Raw genomic sequence first — 18204 nt, forward strand, 5'->3', positions numbered from 1 at the left:
ATGAAATCCCAATAGTTCATTTTTGCCCTTGCTTCCCTTACCTTTGGCGTTGTTCCTAGGAAGACCTTGCTGCGGCTGAGGTCAAAGAGGTTGCTGCCCATGTTCTCCTCAAGGACTTTGATGGATTCCTTTCTCACACCGAGGTCCTTCATCCATTTTGAGTCTATTTTCATGTGTGGTGTAAGGAAATGGTCCGATTTCATTTTTCTGCATGTGGCCGTCCAATTTTCCCAACACCATTTGTTGAAGAGGCTATCTTTTTTCCTTTTCCATTGAACATTCTTTCCTGCTTTGTCGAAGATGAGTTGACCATAGAGTTGAGGGTCTATTTCTGGGCTCTCTATTCTGTTCCATTGATCTATGTGTCTGTTTTTGTGCCAGTACCATGCTGTCTTGATGATGACAGCTTTGTAATAGAGCTTGAAGTCCAGAATTGTGATGCCACCAACTTTGGCTTTCTTTTTCAATATTCCTTTGGCTATTTGAGGTTATTTCTGGTTCCATATAAATTTTAGGATTATTTGTTCCATTTCTTTGAAAAAATGGGTGGGATTTTTATAGGGATTGCCTTAAATATGTAGATTGCTTTAGGTAGCATAGACATTTTCACAATATTTCTTCTTCCAATCCAGGAGCATGGAACATTTTTCCATTTCTTTGTGTCTTCCTCAATTTCTTTAATGAGTCATTTATAGTTTTCTGAGTATAGATTCTTAGCCCCTTGGTTAGGTTTATTCCTAGGTATCTTATGGTTTTGGGTGCAATTGTAAATGGGATTGACTCCTTAATTTCTCTTTCTTCTGTCTTGTTGTTGGTGTAGAGAAATGCAACTGATTTCTGTGCATTGATTTTATATCCTGACACTTTACTAAATTCCTGTACAAGTTCTGCAGTTTTGGAGTGGAGTCTTTTGGGTTTTCCACATATAGTATCATATCATCTGTGAAGAGTGATAGTTTGACTTCTTTGCCAATTTGGATGCCTTTAATTTCCTTTTGTTGTCTGATTGCTGAGGCTAGGACTTCTAGGACTGTGTTGAATAGCAGTGGTGATAATGGACATCCCTGTCGTGTTCCTGACCTTAGTGGAAAAGCTTTCAGTTTTTCTCCATTGAGAATGATATTTGCGGTGGGTTTTTCATAGATGGCTTTGATAATATTGAGGTATGTGCCCTCTATGCCTACACTTTGAAGAGTTTTGATCAGGAATGGATGCTTTACTTTGTCAAATGCTTTTTTAGCATCTATTGAGAGTATCATATGGTTCTTATTTTTTCTTTTATTGATGTGTTATATCACATTGATTGATTTGCGGATGTTGAACCAACCTTGCAGCCCTGGAATAAATCCCACATGGTCGTGGTGAATAATCCTTTTAATGTACTGTTGAATCCTATTGGCTAGTATTTTGGTAAGAATCTTTGCATCTGTGTTCATTAAGGATATTGGTCTGTAGTTCTCTTTTTTGATGGGATCCTTGTCTGGTTTTGGGATCAAGGTGATGCTGGACTCATAAAATGAGTTTGGAAGTTTTTCTTCCATTTCTATTTATTGGAACAGTTTTAGGAGAATAGGAATTAGTTCTTCTTTAAATGTTTGGTAGAATTCCCCTGGGAAGCCGTCTGGCCCTGGGCTTTTGTTTGGAGATTTTTGATGACTCTTTCAATCTCCTTACTGGTTATCGGTCTGTTCAGGTTTTCTCTTTCTTCCTGGTTCAGTTGTGGTAGTTTATATGTCTTTAGGAATGCGTCCATTTCTTCCAGATTTTCAAATTTGTTTGCATAGAGCTGCTCATAGTATGTTCTTATAATTGTATTTCTTTGGTGTTAGTTCTGATCTCTCCTCTTTCATTCATGATTTTATTTATTTGGATCCTTTCTCTTTTCTTTTTGATAAGTCTGGCCAGGGATTTATCAATCTTATTAATTCGTTCAAAGAACCAGCTCCTAGTTTCATTGATTTGTTCTATTGTTTTTTGTTTTTTTGTTTTTGCTTTTTTGTTTCCTTTTGTTTTTGGTTTCTATTTCATTGATTTCTGCTCTGATCTTTATTATTTCTCTTCTCCTTCTGGGTTTAGGCTTTCTTTCTTGTTCTTTCTCTAGCTCCTTTAGATGTAGGGTTAGGTTGTGTATTTGAGACCTTTCTTGTTTCTTGAGAAAGGCTTTTTCTACTATATATTTTCCTCTCATGACTGCCTTTGCTGTGTCCCACAGATTTTGAACTGTTGTGTTTTCATTATCATTTGTTTCCATGAATTTTTTCAATTCTTCTTTAATTTCCTGGTTGACCCATTCATTCTTTAGAAGGATGCTGTTTAGGCTTCATGTATTTGGGTTCTTTCAAAATTTCCTCTTGTGATTGAGTTCTAGCTTCAGAGCATTGTGGTCTGAAAATATGCAGGGAATGATCCCAATCTTTTGATACCAGTTGAGACCTGATTTATGACCCAGGATGTGATCTATTCTGGAGAATGTTCCATGTGCACTAGAGAAGAATGTGTATTCTGTTGCTTTGGGATGAAATGTTCTGAATATATCTGTGATGTCCATCTGGTCTAGTGTATTATTTAAGGCCTTTATTTCCTTGTTGATCTTTTGCTTGGATGATCTGTCCATTTCAGTGAGGGAAGTGTTAAAGTTCTCTATTATTGTATTATTGTTGATGTGTTTCTTTGATTTTGTTATTAATTGGTTTATATAGTTGGCTGCTCCCACGTTGGGGGCATAGATATTTAAAATTGTTAGATCTTCTTGTTGGACAGACCCTTTGAGTATGATATGGTGTCCTTCCTCATCGCTTATTATAGTCTTTGGCTTAAAATCTAACTGATCTGATAGAAGGATTGCCACCCCAGCTTTCTTCTAATGTCCATTAGCATGGTAAATTGTTTTCCACCCCCTCACTTTAAATCTGGAGGTGTTCTCGGGTCTAAAATGAGTTTCTTGTAGGCAACACATTGATGGGTTTTGGTTTTTTATCCATTCTGATGCCCTGTGTCTTTTGATTGGGGCATTTAGCCCATTAACATTGAGGGTCACTATTGAGACATATGAATTTAGTGCCATTGTATTGCCTGTAAGGTGACTGTTACTATATATTGTCTCTGTTCCTTTCTGATCTACTACTTCTAGGCTCTCTCTTTGCTTACAGGACCCCTTTTAATATTTCCTGTAGAGCTGGTTTGGTGTTTGCAAATTCTTTCAGTTTTTGTTTGTCCTGGAAGCTTTTTATCTCTCCTTCTATTTTCTTTTTTTTTTTTTTTTTAATATTTTATTTATTTATTTGACAGAGAGAGATCGCAAGTAGGCAGAGAGGCAGGCAGAGGAGAGAGGAGGAAGCAGGCTCCCTGCTGAGCAGAGAGCCCGATGTGGGACTCGATCCCAGGACCCTGAGATCATGACCTGAGCCGAAGGCAGCGGCTTAACCCACTGAGCCACCCAGGCGCCCCTCTCCTTCTATTTTCAATGATAGCCTAGCTGGATATAGTATTCTTGGCTGCATGTTATTCTTGTTTAGTGCTCTGAATATATCATGCCAGGTTTTTCTCGCCTGCCAGGTCTCTATGGATAAGTCCGCTGCCAATCTAATATTTTTACCATTGTATGTTACAGACTTCTTTTCCCGGGCTGCTTTCAGGATTTTCTCTTTGTCGCTAAAACTTGTAAATTTTACTATTAGGTGAGAGGGTGTGGACCTATTCTTGTTGATTTTGAGGGGCGTTCTCTACACCTCCTGGATTTTGATGCTTGTTCCCTTTGCCATATTAGGGAAATTCTCTACAGTAATTCTCTCCAATAAACCTTCTGCTCCCCTCTCTCTTTCTTCTTCTGGAATCCCAATTATTCTAATATTGTTTCGTCTTATGGTGTTACTTATATCTCGAATTCTCCCCTTGTGGTCCAGTATTTGTCCCTCTTTTGCTCAGCTTCTTTATTGTCTGTCATTTGGTCTTCTATATCACTAATTCTTTCTTTTGCCTCATTTATCCTAGCCGTGAGAGCCTCCATTTTTATTGCACCTCATTAATAGCTTTTTTTTATTTCAACTTGGTTAGATTTTAGTTCTTTTATTTCTCAGAAGGCTTTTGTCTCTCCCGAGAGGGTTTCTCTAATATCTTCCATGCCTTTTTCGAGCCCGGCTAGAACCTTGAGAATTGTCATTCTGAACTCTAGATCTGACATATTACCAGTGTCTGTATTGATTAGGTCCCTAGCCTTTGGTACTGCCTCTTGTTCTTTTTTTTGTGGTGAGTTTTTCCACCTTGTAATTTTGTCCAGGTAAGAGTATATGAAGGAGCAAATAAGGGTGGCAAAGACCCCAGGAAAATGCACTTTAAGCAAATCAGAATAGACCCCAAATTGTGGTAGGGAGAAAGGGGATAAAAAGAAGTTCAGAAAAAAAAATTTTTTAAAGAAAACAAATAGAGAAAAAAATATAAAAAAGAAAAAATATATATGTATTAGATAAACTAGTGAAAAAAGTTATAAAAGAAAAGGGTAAAAGTTAAAAAAAATTTAGCAGAAAAAATAAAAATAAAAAAAAATTTAAATTAACCGCAAGACTGAAGAATCATGGGGAGAAAGCCATGAGTTCCGTGCTTTGCTTTCTCCGCCACTGGAATTCTGCTGCTCTCCTTGGTAGGTGAACTTTGTCTTGGCTGGATTTCTTGTTGATCTTCTGGGGGAGGGGCCTGTTTTAGTGATTCTCAAGTGTCTTTGCCTGAGGCGGAATTATCAGGGGCCGGGCTAAGTAATCCGCTCAGTTCGTGTTCCCTGAACGCTTTCTGTAGAGTTCCGGAGGACGGGAATGAAAATGGCGGCTTCCCAGTCTCCGGCCCTGGAGGAGCATTCCTCAGTGTGCCCTCAGAGAAAAGAGCCCAATCACTCCCATCTCCCTGGCCTCCGGCCACGCTCCAAGCTCAACGAGCCTGCGACAGGTTCAAGGTAATCCGGAGCTGAGAGCTCACTCTTCGGCTATGAGCCGGCTTCCCCGGTCTAATACGTGCAAGCTCTGCAACACTCAGGCACCCCCGATCCTTCTGTGACCCTGCGGGACCTAGGGCCACGCTGGCCCCACGTCAGCTTCGGCTTCACCCCGGTTTAGCCTCTGGAGCTATGTCCCTCAGTGGAGCAGACTTTTAAAAGTCCTGATTTTGTGTTCCTTTGCTCTGCCGCTTGCCGGGAGCCGGCCCCTCCCCCCGCAGTCTATCTTCCCATCACTTTGGATTCACTTCTGTGCTGGTCCTACCTTTCAGAAAGTGGTCCATTTTCTGTTTCTAGAATTGCTGTTTTTCTTTGATCTCCCGTTGGATTGGTGTTTGCAATGGTTTGATAAGCTATCTAGCTGATCTCCTGCTACCTGATGTAGTCTCAGCCTGCTACTTCTCTGCCATCTTGACTCCTCCCCCTCCATCTGCATTCTTATAGTAGGTGGCAGGATAAAGTTTTTATTCTTTTATTTATTTATTTATTTATTACTATGTCTGACAAACTTTAAAACTCAAAGCTGGCTTTCTATGAAAGACTTTTTCTTTTTAATTTAAGATTTTGCTTACTAAGAAGTAAATTTTAAACTATATATATTTCAACTTTGATTGAGATAAGTACGGATAGTATTAAATGAAATCATACACCCCAGATTTTCGGTACTTAATATGTAGGGGAGTTTTCCTTATAGTTTAATACTGACTTCACTAAAAATATGTTTCTAATCAGAATATAGCCTTATCCCTTGACTCTCTCCCTTTTATTTTAAAAGACTTTATCTTGAACTTCTTGTGTTTGCTAAAGAAGGTCATAGTAGATATGTTACATTTCATATGTTAGAATACAAATTATCCACTTAGAGTAATATTACTTTACTTCTTTTCTCTAAATGCTAAAAATCCTTTAAGTACTTGAATGATTTGTTTGTTATTGGGTTTGTTTTCATGTGTGTAGAATTAATATAGAAATATCAAACATCATTAAATGTATTTTCCTAAAATGTCTTTTTTTAATAGCTATTACAGAATTTCTGCCGAGTGCTGCACTTTTTTACTAGAAATAAACGATGTTTAACAGTCAGTTTGTTCAGTTTCACAAACCAGCATGTTTCTTTGAGATTGGCCTGGATTTTACAGAACTTGGTTGAGGTAAGGAAAAATTGTGTGGGTATGTATGTGTGTGTGTGGACTATAGGGAAGAAAAAGTAAAGGAATAACAATAGTGATTTGATTATTTGAGGGAAATTTAAGTAATTTGATTATCTGAGGGAAAATTAAGTGTCCACTACATATTGGGATGGAATACAGGAATCTTTACTCTATTTTTTTTAAAAAATTTTTTATTGTAAGTCATAACACATATAGAAAAACAGACAAAACAAAAATTTACCACTCATTGATTGTGGAGCAAACATCTGTGTAACACTACTTGAATCAAGAAGTAGAACATTGTGATACTGTGTATCCCATTTTCTTTCAACTTTACTTTTTTACTTAGGTGTTTTTTTCCTCAACACTGTAGTTTTACCTGAATTTTTAAGAATTTGTATTAATGTGTAAATAAATTTTCTTATATTTTCATTGCTATTTAGTGTTCAATATATGATTTTTATCACTATCCATTTATCCATTCTGTTCATGTGCATTTGAGTTATCTTTACTTTGGGGCTATTATGAATAATGCTGTCTTTGGGGTATATGTAAAGGCATTTCTGCTGTATTTATATATGGGAATGGGGTTTTTAGGGCATGAATGTGTATGTATATCTCTCTTCACTTTTAGTAGATAATGTCCAAAATTTTCCCACAGTTTTTGATAATTTATTTACCTACCATCAATCAATGAGAGGACTTCATATTTCATGTACCATCATAATTGGTATTATCAGTCTTTTTTTTAAATTTTAGCCACTTTAGTAGTTAAATAGTGATCTCTCCTTGTGATTTTTAAAAATTTATTTTAAGATTTTTTATTTATTTGAGAGAGAATAGAGAGCATGAGAGGGTAGTGGGTCAGAGGGAGAAGCAGACTCCCTGCTGAGCAGGGAATCCCTTGTGGGACTTGATCCTCCAGGATCATGACTGAGCCAAAGGCAGTTGCTTAACCAACTGAGCCACCCAGGTGCCCTGTTTCTTCCATTTTCGAGGCACAAGGATTACTTCAACCCAGGTTAATGATTGAGGTGATTCAAAACAGCTTCATTTCCTGTGAGAGCCTGTCTTTCTGGTTTACCCTTACTTACAGGGTAGAGCTATTTGGATTCTTAACCCAAAGCAAGCTTGGGAAACCCTAAGATGGACTCTGTGTTTTTGAATGGGCCTACTACCTATCAGAGGACCTGACTCTCAAATGTTTTTTTGAAAGAACAGATGAACTTACTACTTGTCAGGCATTGTTGCTGCTTACTGATTAATCTTTCTCTGATCTGGAACAAATTTTAGAATCACAGTTTCTAAATTTAAAAAGAATTTGAAATAAAGTAATATTACTTTAAGCACTCCATATTTAAGTGGTATAAAACCTGAATGGGATCTTCAAATATTTGTTATAAATAATCTAAATAATCTACAAATGACTTCTTTTTTTTTTATTTTTTTTTATTTTTACAAATGACTTCTTTTTTGGAGTTTATGTCATGTGTTTTCATTTTATTGATCCTTTCCGCTGTTGAAATATAATTCACCCTTAAATGTATTCATTTGCTATTCTTTTTATCTCATTTATTTAGGAGACATGTTTTAAGCCTATGCTATATACCAGGAACCCTCCTAGGTGTTGGACTTGGAAATGTAGTCCTGCTCTTAAGGAGCTGAGTAATGATGTGAGATAAGGGTTAGAAGATTTCCGTAGAGTGCTGGCTTGGACAAAGCCAGGAACTGCTAGTCTTGAAGGACAAATAAGAGTTGGTGAGGTGGTGAAGTATGATAAAGAGCATGGTTTCCACTATGTTAGTAATACCTCAGGGCACCTGGCTGGCTCAGTCAGTAGAGCATGCCACTTTTAATCTTGGGTCGTGAGTTTGCACCCCACATTGAGTGTAGAGCCTATTTAAAAAAAAAAAAAAAAGATAGCTCAACAATCGTTTCATTGTCTCTGTTGGCTAATTTAAAGAGGTTGTGATACTTTTGTTTCCTTTGGCATGCTTTATGCTAAGGATTAGCACATTTTTCTTTAACATGCCAGATAGTCATAATTTAGACTTGGATGGCCATAAGGTTTCTGTGACAACTACTCTGCCATTGTAGTGCGAATACAGCCATAAATAACACAGAAACAGGTGAGCATGGCTACATTCTAGTGCCATTTTATCTATGGATCCTGAAATTTGAATTTCATATACTTTTTCATATGTCACAAAGTATTCTTTTTAAAAAACAATTATAGAATTTAAAAACCATTCTTAACTTGCTGTACAGAAATAGACAGTGAGTTGGATTTGAACTGTAATCATAGTATATCATCCTGTTTTAGACTTTGTGTAGACATATTCATATGTCTAAGCTAAAAATATGTATATTTGCTTTATTTTTCATCACAAAAGTAACACATGTTTCTTGTAAAATTAAATCCTCTTTTACCTTATAGTAATTGCTTAGAACTTTTGGGGGTATATTTTAAAAATAATTTCTTTATATATATTCATTCTTATCAAAAAATGGGATTATATTGTATTTACTGATTGGCACTTAATCATACACTTCAAAATTTAGCCTTTAAAAAAAAAGGATTTTATTTATTTATTTGACAGAGAGAGAGAGATCATAAGTAGACAGAGAGGCAGACCGAGCAAGAGGGAGAATCAGGCTCCCTGCTGAGCAGAGAGCCCAGTGTGGGGCTCAATCCCAGGACCCTGAGATCATGACCTAAGCCAAAGGCAGAGGCTTAACCCACTGAGCCACCTAGTCACCCCTAATTTAGCCTTTTTGAGTCAGTTTTGTGATGTTGTGTTTTCTAGGTGCAAAATGCGGTTGAAGAAGATAATTGCTGCTTTGGGACTGTTGATACCTGGTTGTTACATAAGCTCACAAAAGGTAAAGATGATCTGATAGATCTATTTCAAGTAACTGAAATTTGATTGATAGAAATGATTCACCTAAAAAAGTGGAGTTTACTTTTTTTCCCCTTCCCTTATCCCAGACATACTGCTTCTTGGTACTGGAGTAACTACATGTTATAGTAAAGGTAGATAAATTTTAGATTTGTAAGGTGAGGGTGATTTTTAAATTGTGATAAGACCTCAAACACAAGATGGAGGAACAGTTTTAATTTCAAAAGTGGTAAAGACTCGAGTACGATAACAAATTTGTCCTTTGCAGCTGGGAATCTATAGGCAATCATATTACACCTTTGAACCCCTTTCCTTATCCTTAAACTGGGGATCAGAATGCTTTGGTGGCAGTCAGTTAAGCTCTAACTCTTGGTTTTGGCTCAGGTCATGATCTCAGGGTCATGAGATAGAGCCCTGAGATCAGTCTTTATCTGCGTGGGGAGTCTGCTTGAGATTCTCTCCCTCTGTTCCTGCCCTGACTCGAGTGCTCTCTCTCTCTTTCTTTCAAATAAATAAATCTTTAAAAGAAATAACAAAATAAACTGGGGATCACGATGTGACAATGTATATGAAAGAGATTTCGTAAACTATAAAAGTTCAAAAAGATTAAGTGGGAAATTGCTTTAGAGATTTTGCAGTGGAAATATACATTTTGGAATGAATTTGAGGCCAGAGAGAGGTCTAGATTATAAACTAGGGATAGCTGTTGATTGATACTACTTGATAATATAATATCTTCAATGTGAATTCAGGTTCTGAATTTGCCACGGATTTTTCAAATGCCAGTGCAACTGGACTATTTGACCCTTTTAAGGTAAAGTTGTTATTTTTTCCTTTTGAATCACAATTTTTGTATAATTTAGCTTGGATTCTGATGACATATTTTTATGCTCAGATGCACTGGAGCAGGATCCTTACTTCCCTGCTTTCAATACCACTGTCTATCCTGCCTCCTGTGAAGGATACAAGGTAATAGTGAACATCAGTTATAGAAACTAGCAAAATTGTCCCTGAATTCATTTTTCCTTAGTGGGGAAAGCATTTTGTTATTTGTTATTTGTTTGAGGTGCTTGTATGTTCATTATATAACTTTTTGGTCTACAAATCAATTTGCTGAATTTTAGAATTAATATTTCTAGAGCTGTGACTGACTTTTTAATCAATTTTGTTTGAAGCCACAATTTTGGATCAGTGGATGAAGAGATATTTGGTGTGCCTATACCAATAGTGGCCTTGGTAAGTAGAAAACTTGAGGGTTTCTCCATGCATAGTATAAACTAAATAATATATACATGGATAGTTGGGATTATATTTAAGAGGATTAGTGGTCCTTGCAGAATAAAATTAAAGTATTTTTTTCTTTTTAAGTTAATGTGCCCTGGATATAACCAGGAGTATTTTATGTATTCTGGTGAGGGGACCCACTGGGCCAGTCTTCTGACATGAAAGCACTTTCTGATCTTTTCTGACTTTTATATATATTTTGTTTTTCAGAAAACTGTAAATTTTTTTAATGTTGTATTCTGAATAATGTGTGGCTTATATTTGATAACTCTGAGACAAAAAACAAAGGATAGGGCCATTGCTTAGTTTCTATTTGATACAGTATAACCAAACAGTGACAAGGCAACTTAAAATAAAATGTTGTATTTATATTTTATAAAATCCTTAGCCAACATAGACCAGTAGAGAAACTATAGAAGAGTGAAAAATTAATTATTTCAGGTTTTTGAGGTTCTTTCTTGATTATACTCTTTCTGTCTGGATGAAAGATCTAGAACTTAGAGAATTTCAAGGATTTGCCCCCTGGTTGAGGGGCTCTGTGGAAGCTCCAACCTTGACTTTGGGTTCCTGTAATAGCTTACGCAGGAAATATAGACCATCTTTCTTAGGTGGATGATTGCCAGAGTAGGTGGAGGAATCAGGTGAGAGAAAGGGAGTTTATTTCCAAGTTAAAAATTCCTGGTCATTTAGAGAGGGTCAGTCTTAATCAACTTCATGGTAGGCTCAAGTTTAGATAAAGGTATTGCTGGAACGGTCGAAGTTTAGTGACAAAGTGTTCTTTAGAGGAGTTTTGGCTTTTAAAATATTACTATACGTTGTTAAAAAGAGGGGCACCTGGCTGGCTCAATTGGTGGAGCACGCAGCTTTTGATCTTGGGATTGTAAATTCGAGCCCCATGTTGGGTGTAGAGATTACTTAAAAATGAAATCTTGAAAGAAAGGGGGGTGGCGGAAGAAAACAATAGGCCTAAAATGGCAGCCTAAACCAAGACTTAATACCTTCCTTAACTGCAGTTTCAATCCCTCAGAAATGTAACCCTTATCTGTCAACGCGGAACTTTTCCGCGTTTCTGATAGGCCCCTTTCTTTCCCCTTAGGGCAGCCTTACCTAAAACAATGGATTTTTTTTTTTTTTTTGCTAATAATTTTATTTTTTCCTTTTCTGGGGCACCTGGGTGGTTTGGTTGGTAAAGTGACCAACTCTTAATCTCAGCTCAGGTCTTGATTTCAGGGTCATGAGTTCAAGCCCCACATTGGGCTTTATGATGGGGGTGGAACCTACTTAAAAAAAAAAACAAACTTTCTTTTTCTGTAGCTCTTTGGTGCTCCCCGTAATTGCTAGATGGGATGCCATCTAATTCATGAATTGATTAATAAAGCCAGTTAGATTTTTAAAATTTACTCAGTTGGGTGAATCACTGGGTGACTCAGTCAGTGAAGTGTCTGCCTTCTGCTCAGGTCATGATCCCAGGGTCCTAGGATCGAGTCCTTCATTGGACTCCCTGCTCAGCAGGAAGTCTGCTTCTTCCTCTGCCTCTCCCCCGCCCCGTGTTTATGCTCTCTGGCTCTCTCTGTCATTCTCTCTAAAATAAATAAATAAAATCTTAAAAAAAAAGAAAAGAAAAGAAAAATTCCTTTGTTGAATTATTTTTATTTAACAGATTTGGTGGCAGGCAGCAACAGGATCCAAAGCAAACTTCCAGCAGCATCTGGGGACAATGAGAAACACAGGCATGGTACCCCATGAACCCTTTGAATTCATGTGTTTCTTGCTGTTCCTGAGGCTATGGGCAAGTCCCCTTTTGGGTCAGAGCTCCACTCTTAGTTCACTCAAGCTCCCTCAGTGTAAATGGCCTTCCTTTACAGCCTGAACTGCCAGATGGTTATGCCCAGAGCTGGCAGTTTTGCCTAGAGTCCAGCTGAGCTGGGAAAAATGTCTGCCCAATGGCAAATCCCTAGCCTTTCAGGCCATAATTCCCCTGGAATTGCTGGAAAACCCCAGCAAGATTCCACAAGAATTGTCTGTGGTGAGCACAGGGCCTTCTCTTGGCTGGGGCACAGTAACATCTCTTGGTTATCGCTTATACATTAAGGTGTGCATATTTGTCTTGTTTTGTGTAGATAAAGGCTATCACTAACCGGGATCTCAGAGACCAAAAAACTGGAAAATTGGTGGGCACAGGGTGAACATTTGAAGGCTATTAGAGCACTTACCACCTCAAGAAAATGGGTTAGATTGATACAAGTTTGCCCACCAACCTCAAGAAAACCTCTATATGATGAGGTACTCTGTAAAACATGCAAGATCCCTGGCCCAGTAGCCCATCCCTTTTAGGTATTAGTTTGGCTCTGAGAACTCAAGCCTTAGCTAATGGAATCCTTAAATTTTAAAGAGTCAAAGCATGCCACCTTCCAGTGCATCTGTTTATTTTATGTCTAAGAACTATAGTTCTAGAAGTTGTAGGTATCTTGCAAAAATGGCAAAATCTTACTAAGCTTATTCAGTGTCCTGGGGAACTTGGCTCATTAACTGTCAGGTCAAGGGTCCCCAAATAAGTCCAGACAGAAATATGAGTTGCACACCATTTGTAGCTAGATGCAGCTGGACAGAAATATAGGTTAACTCTGTTTGTGCTGAGAATCCTAACAAACTGCTCCAGCCTTCCAGAGAATTACAACCTAGAAATACAATGGTCATTATGGGGACTGTTCCAATTTGATAAAATCATTTAAGAAGTGCACTTGAAAGGAAGGATTCCCAAATTAAACAGAATGGGATACCTGTTTTCATTGGCAAGCAGAAGCCTCTAAATAAAAGGTTTCAGAATTCCCATATTGTTTCATTAAAAGACTCATTGCAAAAGACTAGTGAAAAAGAGAGAAGAGGTGCCCAAAACAAAAGACTGTAAGACCAACGTAGTTCCTGTTGCTCTTTTTGTCCTCCTTGGAGTACTTGTTCTACTAATCCTTTGTCTGAATTTTTTTTCCACTCTGAAAAGACTACACAACCATAAACAAAACTCCACCACATTGGCCTTACATACAGCCCCGTATTTACTTCATAGGAGGACCCCATATGGGCCCGTCCCAGAGTCATTGAAACAGAGGGATTTTCTGGTGAAACTGCTACGTTATTCCCTCAAACAGCAAAGGAGAAAGTCTGGTAGGTACCAGAGCCTACAGAGGGGACCCTAGAAAAACTTACAGCAAAGGGTGAAAATTCTTACCTGAACCAGTTCCTTCCAAATCTCTATCTGTAGTGTGCAGTCTAGAGAGGAAAATAAAATTTCACATTGTCTCTTCCTTTCCAAATCCAGACCCACTGACTATTGATCCTTTCTCTCCCAGAGATCCGTAGTGCCTTCTCGTTTCTCTAGTTTTATGTGACTGGGCTTGTCTTTCTGCCCGCATGAGACATGCAGATTTTGGTTCTGTGGCTATCATTTGGAGTGACTTTAGATCTTGGGAAGGTAATATCCTTTGCACCCTCTTTGGGGATCTTTCTTACACCCATGGGTTGTTATTCTGTACCACCAGAAATATTTAAAATTAGAACCATGTCCCCAGGGGAAAAAGAAGGAAATTGAGAATAACAGAGTTGAGTAGGTAGATCAACCTATAATGTCATTTAAGTTGCAACCCAGTTCCTGGAGGAAGTGAAGCAATTGTCCTTATTCTGCAATATTTATAAAACTAGAAATATAGCTCTAGAGGCAATTCAGAGTTTACCTATTTCTTTACCAATCCCAAAACTTCCCCTGTTTATCTCAAACAGATTGTAAATTTTTAGCTCTAGGAAAGCAGAGTCCTTCCTGGAGGAACTTGCATTCTTTCCCTGTCCTATGATGTTTATGTCTTATCATGTCTTAGAAATGTAAACAAAGCCCACAATCTCCAGATACTGAGAGAAAAAAGGGAAAGAAGACTTTTTAAAAATACAAACCTGCAAAGGAGCTCTTTTCCCAAACTCTAGCATTACCTCCTTAAGATTAATCCTAGGGACAAATACAAATCTTAAAAAATCTTATCTGCAAATATTAGTAACTATAGGGTCTTTGTGTGCATCTGTCTGTCTCTCTTTCTCTATGTATATATTAAGTGTGAGATAATTTTCTACTTCTGGATGGTATTGCTAAAATTAATTTGTAAAAGAGCTCTGTTTACTTGGTTTAAAGGTAAACACCAGTAAGGATTAGATATCCTAAAACTCTCAGAAAGAAACGAATCCAAATATTTTCTCAAGCTCACAAAATCTGGGTAAATATTTGATATGAAAATTACTTTAAGGTTGTTGGTTTAATTAACATAGACATATCTTAGGGTACCTGGGTAGCACCATTAAGCAGCCAACTCTTGGTTTCGGCTTAGGTTGTGATCTCTGAGTTGTGGAACTGAGACCCGCACTGGGCTCTGTGCTCCATGTGAAGTCTGCTTAAAATTCTCTCTCCCTCTCCCCGTGCCCCTCCCGCTTGTGCACATGCACATGCACATTCTCTCGCTCTCTCTAAAATAAACAGATCTTTGGGGCGCCGGGGTGGCTCAGTGGGTTAAGCTGCTGCCTTCGGCTCAGGTCATGATCTCAGGGTCCTGGGATCAAGTCCCACATCGGTCTCTCTGCTCAGCAGGGAGCCTGCTTCTCTCTCTCTCTGCCTGCCTTCTCTGTCTACCTGTGATCTCTCTGTCAAATAAATAAATAAATAAATCTTTTAAAAATAAATAAATAAATAAAATAAACAGATCTTTAAAGAATATTAAAGTAGACATGCCTTTAGAGTTATCAGCATTAAAATTAAAACTTTCATTCTGCCTTAATTCACTTAAAGTTGAATAAGGTAATATAATTTCTGTTACAGATAAAAAAAAAAAAATAGCTTGGCAGGGGGCACCTGGGTGGCTCAGTCAGTTAGGCATCCAACTCTTGATCTCAGCTGAGGGGATCTTGGGTTCATGAGATCAAGTCCCACATCAGGCTCTGCACTTTGGAGAGTCTGCTCAAGATTCTCTCTCTCTCTCTCTCTCTGCCCCTCCTCTACTCTCTCTGTCAAATAAATAAATTTTTAAAAAATAACTTAGAAGAATGACTGACTTTATCTGATGTCTCGAGAAGTTCTTATGGGTAATACAAGCATATTTATTAAGAACAAGTAAATAGATATAAATAAAATAAAAAATTTAGGTAATCTGTTAAATAGTCTCCCAAATCTTTTTGGTAACCTAACACCCTAAAGTTTTTCTTCATTTTAAAAACTTTATTTATTTGACAGAGAGAGGCAGTGAGAGAGGGAACACAAGCAGGGGGCGTGGGAGAGGGAGAAGCAGGCTTCCTGCTGAGCAGGGAGCCCAATGTGGGACTTGATCCATAGGACCCTGGGATTATGACCTGAGCCAAAAGCAGTTGCTTAAGGAATGAGCCACTCAGGTACCCCATCCTAAAGTTTTTCTAAGTTAGATTAAGTAATGAATTAAGTTGAATTCATTAAATATCTATATCATTTGTAAATAAGATGAAATACTAAAATATCAATTACTAAACATAGGTTTGTTTATCTTGTGGTGTCTGGCTGGCGTAGTGGAACCTGCGACTCTGATCTCAGGTTTGTAAGTTCAAGCCCCACATTGGGTATAGAGATTACTTAAGAATATCTTAAAAAAAAAAAAAAGAAATATCTACTCATGGCTTCTTGTTACAGAAAAACTGTAATATATTTTGGATATGTTAGTGCTACATTGGAAAATTAAAAACATAATGCTTCTAAAAATTATAAAATGTATTTATAAATTTGCCAGTCTAAAGAATGCTGGTATAACTGATATTTCCATTTGCTTAACACTACTAGAAATAATAAGGGAAATATCTCCATATGCAAGGGAAGTAAAATACATGTTTTTGATTAAAAAAAAAGTATGAGGATGGAGATACATTCTTTGAGGGAAAAACAGTTGTATAAAGAAGGGAATCTCTGACAAGGAATTGTGTATGTGGTCAGGACTGACTAAAGATTGGAACAGGTAAGTTTTAGTATCAAAACTAAGCTAGTGCAAAACGAGAATTTGGTTCTCTCTCTGCTTTAAGAGGATGAAGTTTGTTTGTTTGGACTTTTCATTGGCTTAAGTCTCTTTGACCTGGAGCATACCAAAGAATTTGCTAAACTATTTAAGCCTATGTGATATGTTAAATTACATCAGAAGCATTATCAAATAAAAAAGACCTTATTTATGTTGTAAGATGTTGGCATATGTGCATGAAGTCCATTCTGCTTCTGCAAAAAAAAAGAAAAAAAAAAGCCCCTCATTGCCACACTTTTGCCACCCTGATGTCCTGTAACATGGCAACAGTCTGCTGCTGAATCAGAGGAATAAAGGTGGGTAAATACTGGCTGTCAATTAAATGAATAGTTGGGCTATGGGAAAACTAAGATGGCTGCTTAGTTTTTCCCAGTTCCCTGGTAAACCCTATTTTTCAGTTTTTACATTCCTTCACTAACCATATGGCATTCAAGATGACCCAAAATTATGAATAGACGTTGGTGGGGAGACTTCTGTAATATTGTAAAAATAATCTACCAGCAATACCTGACTTGTCAGGTCATCCTGGGAAAACTGATTTTGTTCCCAGAGCCTCAGACCTATCCCTCTGGACCCTTTGAACATCTGCAGCTGGACTTCATTCCAGCTGCTAGTTACTAGGGGTTACCCATATGTTCTTGTTATTCATTGTATGTTTTGTGGATGGGTTGAAGCCTTTCCCTGCTGCAAGACTGTGATGCCCTCACAGTAGCAGGGAAACTATTAGAAAACGTGTTTCCCATTTGGGGCATACTTCCACAATCTCCACTGATCGAGGCATCCACTTCACTGGGCAAATCATACGAACCTTAATGAAAACCTTGCAGAACTTCTTGGAATTCTATCAGAAGCTGTATACTGAGCTGGGATAATTAGGTATTCTGGAAACATTAGCAGAAGAAGATGGCCCTTGAGTCCCAGTGGAAGAGGAATCTTACCAGGTGCTCCTGATCACTGACACTGCTGCAAAACTAGAAGGGATGGAGCCTTGAGTACATATCTCACAGCTTGTGAAGGTTCCACCTCCAACCAGGTCTTCTAGAGATGCTTGGAGACACCTCCAAATCAAATTGATGAGGAAAAGAAGTAGCTGATGTGGGACAGAATGCTTCTCCCCAAGATGATGAATCAAGACTAAACTTTAACTAAATCTACAACCCTTTCTCCTTCTTTTTTTTATTCTGGCATTAGCCCGGAAAGTTAATGCTGTCATCTGTTTCTCCACAGGCCATTGCTTCAGGGTCTTTGGAATTTAGAATAACCTTTTAGTTCAGGCTAGGAAAAAATCTAACTGAGCCCCTATTTTTTCACAAGCCAAATAAGACAATTCTTTGGGTGACTCCCTTGAAGTTACGTTGTTGAGCTAGAAAGGACCTGCCAGGAGGCTTTCATGATTCAGGAATTCACTCCTCTTGGTAGGTCCCTACTTCCTTGGTTAGGGGTAAATGTAAATAAGCCTATGATCAGGAAATTCCCCTCAGTTCTTGAAATTACTGCAGAATCTGCTGCTAAAGCAGCAGAGGCCCAACAGCCATCCTTAGATTCTTTAGCCAAGGCTGTTCTTGATAATAGGATAGCCCTCGATTACTTTTTAGCCCAGCAAGGGGGAATCTCTGCTCTGGTCAGTACCACCTGCTATATTTGGACTAACCCTTCTGGGGATTTCAAAACTTAATTACATAAGATCACTGAGCAAGCTGCTTGGCTTAAAAGAGTAATGTCTTCAGTGGAGTCTTTGACTTATTTGATTTTAATTGTTTTGGGTCTTAGGAACCATGGCTTTGAAGTGCACTCCAAATACTGGGAATTATCCTGTTTATAGT

General features: G+C 37.9%; 1 protein-coding gene across 4 annotated transcripts in view; it reads left to right on the top strand.

Annotated features, from left to right (window-relative positions):
• GK5 (glycerol kinase 5) overlaps nucleotides 1-18204 on the top strand; it is an 84390-nt gene that overhangs the window by 29857 nt on the left and 36329 nt on the right. For 3 of the 4 annotated variants that reach the window (XM_059163881.1, XM_059163883.1, XM_059163882.1), the window contains exons 5-9: nucleotides 6001-6132; nucleotides 8940-9015; nucleotides 9785-9846; nucleotides 9928-10001; nucleotides 10208-10268. In XM_059163881.1, coding sequence (XP_059019864.1) covers nucleotides 6001-6132; nucleotides 8940-9015; nucleotides 9785-9846; nucleotides 9928-10001; nucleotides 10208-10268 — 405 coding nt within the window. Of the gene's footprint in view, nucleotides 1-4682; nucleotides 4943-6000; nucleotides 6133-8939; nucleotides 9016-9784; nucleotides 9847-9927; nucleotides 10002-10207; nucleotides 10269-18204 lie in introns of those variants that run through there. The other variant, XM_059163885.1, reaches the window with a different exon arrangement.

The sequence above is a fragment of the Mustela lutreola genome, chromosome 2, assembly GCF_030435805.1.
Source record: "Mustela lutreola isolate mMusLut2 chromosome 2, mMusLut2.pri, whole genome shotgun sequence".
Classification (NCBI taxonomy): domain Eukaryota; kingdom Metazoa; phylum Chordata; class Mammalia; order Carnivora; family Mustelidae; genus Mustela; species Mustela lutreola.